The sequence below is a fragment of the Camelina sativa genome, chromosome 1 (assembly GCF_000633955.1).
Source record: "Camelina sativa cultivar DH55 chromosome 1, Cs, whole genome shotgun sequence".
Taxonomy (NCBI): domain Eukaryota; kingdom Viridiplantae; phylum Streptophyta; class Magnoliopsida; order Brassicales; family Brassicaceae; genus Camelina; species Camelina sativa.
In genome coordinates this window covers 5,242,990-5,245,574 of record NC_025685.1, presented here as the reverse complement: position 1 = coordinate 5,245,574, position 2,585 = coordinate 5,242,990, and the positions used below count along the sequence as shown (strand labels likewise).

Sequence of the window (2,585 nt, the reverse complement as noted above, 5' to 3'; positions counted from 1 at the left end):
AATTATAATAGATCTCACATGCATACATAATCAATAAAAAACATTAGTATTTAGCGGAATTTATAATCTCACATGCATATATATATATATATATATATATATAGAGCTGACTTAATGAAGAACAGCTTAATGATACCTTACAAAGTTACAATATAAAATTTGTATATAATTAACTACTTCCACAAACAAAAAATAATAATTCTTACCCCACTTCATCAGTATTTTCTATCTTTATCATATTGTTGAAAATATAATTATAAACGTACGAGGCGGTCTATATTCTACCCTTTTATATATTGAATAGGATTATATAATAAGAAAAAGAATCAGAAATTGGATATCTAAAATTTTTCCAAAGTGGGATTGGATTTATCCAATCTTAAGTTATTAAACTACATAATGAAGGATTACAACGCGTGGAACTATAAAGATGCATCTAAACAAAGATATAATTTAATAACTCTTTTTTTCTTTTTTTTTTAGAATGAATTATAATCAATTTATTTACCATGAATAAAGTTATATATATTTTATATATGATAAACAACTTAAATAATATTTACAGCATAGGGGATGATATATTTTGTGTTGCTTGCTTCATGAACCTCGCGTGTATTATAAAACTCACAATATATAAAGGAAAAGAAAACATATATCTGATGAATTCTAGTAATTGATAGGGAATATAAATAACCAAGCTAAATTAATTGGTATCTTAAATCCTATCATTAAGAGGATATAATATTATCACTATAATTTAATTTTGTATAATGTTTAAGATAATGCAGGAATATAGTTAACGGAAATCCAAAACAGTTATCTAAAAGATTAAAAAATTCATGAAAACAATAATTTAATTAAACGAATCACATCAATGAATCATATAGGTAAAATCAATGAATTATTAAGAAAAATCAAAGATCTTTCCCCTCTTTTCATAAAAACTTCCTTTTTTATATTTTTAAATAATTAGTTTATATAATTATATAAGTGTTTTTTTAATAATAATAAATAAAAAAAAGTCAGTGGAAAATTACGAGTAAAGTGTGTGTACCTGGCAAGTACTCCTTCCCCGTACCTACTTTTATCAAAATAAAGGAAAATCTCCAAAGTACCCTCGCCTCGATATATATTCAGAATCCTTCCCTTCACTTCTCTCCTTCACAAACAAAAAAAAAATCTCTCAATTCAATTCTCGTTCTCACCACTTCACAAGCAAAAAAAAAAAAAAGTTTTAATCTCTCTCAAACCTCAACAAACACGAAGACGATGAAGCAATTGATCCGCCGTCTATCTCGCGTGGCTGATTCAGCTCAATACAGTCTCCTCCGTTCAGATTCACAGCGACCACCTAGTAGTAACAACCGCCGCCGTACAGAATCGTTCCTCCGCTCTTCGGTTGCTCGTAGATCAAAGAAGCAGAACTCATCCGTTCCAGAAGGACACGTACCTGTATACGTAGGTGACGAGATGGAGAGGTTCGTCGTAAGCGCGGAGCTGCTTAACCATCCGGTTTTTATCGGTTTACTAAACCGATCTGCTCAAGAGTATGGATACGAGCAAAAAGGAGGATTACAAATCCCATGCCACGTGCTTGTCTTTGAACGAATCATGGAGTCGTTTCGTCTTGGACTTCCGGTTTCGATTGATTTACTCGGAGACGAGACGATTTGAAGATGAAGAAGACAAAAGAAGAAGAAGAAGAAGAAGAAGACGAAGCTTTTTTTTTTTTTTTTTAGAAGAAATCTTGGGTAGTTTTTTAAGTCAAAGGTTTTTTTTCTTTAGATCTGGTGGTTTTTGTTCAGATACTGAGTAATACTTCGTCGTTTTGGGATGTAAATAGGTATATATATATTTTTCTTTCTTTCTGGATTCGATTGATGATGATGAAGAAGAAAGTAGACAAGTTTAGAGTTTTCTTTTTAAAAAAAAATTTGTTTGTTGCAAAATTCTCTAATTTTTTTTCGCCGGTTTTAAGAATCGGTTTGAAATTTTTGTGAAGATTTATATATATGGAAGTTTGCATCAAATTTGTTATCTTTTGTGTATGGATGGAGTAGTAATTTCTGGGTTTATGTGACATGAAATTCGATTTGATTCAATTTTTGGATTTTGAGTCAGAAAACAAAAAGATCGGATTTTGATGTTTTACCGACATTACCGGAAGGGTATATACGTCAATGTGTGATACATAGCATAGAGAGAGGATATAATGATACATTCTGCGGCCGTTACTAGAATATTTTTTTTTACCCGTAACTAAACTCTTTTTCAGTAGTTATCTCTGTTAGTGTTACTTGTAGTTAGCTTAAAAAGAAAAATAAAGGTTAGATTCTCTTTTTCTTTTTATAAAAGATAAATAAGTACGGTCTAATGCCAAAAATGTATAGTACTAATATATAAAACAAAATAATTGATGAGAATTATGGGGAAAAAGGTAATAAAAGACCATGTGGGTTTGCATCTCTTGTTTACTATTCTTTCAGATCCAAAAAAACACACAAAGCTTGTTGTTTCCAAGCCCGATATGCCTTGGCCACAAAGCTATACTACAACCATCATGATTGTTTTACATTAATCAAGTT

At 30.4% G+C, this 2,585-nt stretch overlaps 1 protein-coding gene across 1 annotated transcript; it reads left to right on the top strand.

Moving 5' to 3' along the window:
* On the top strand, positions 1,179 to 2,039 carry LOC104777059 (auxin-responsive protein SAUR72). Its single transcript, XM_010501263.2, has one exon. The coding sequence runs from the start codon at positions 1,270 to 1,272 to the stop codon at positions 1,672 to 1,674; it is 405 nt and encodes a 134-aa protein (XP_010499565.1). The 5' UTR covers positions 1,179 to 1,269; the 3' UTR covers positions 1,675 to 2,039.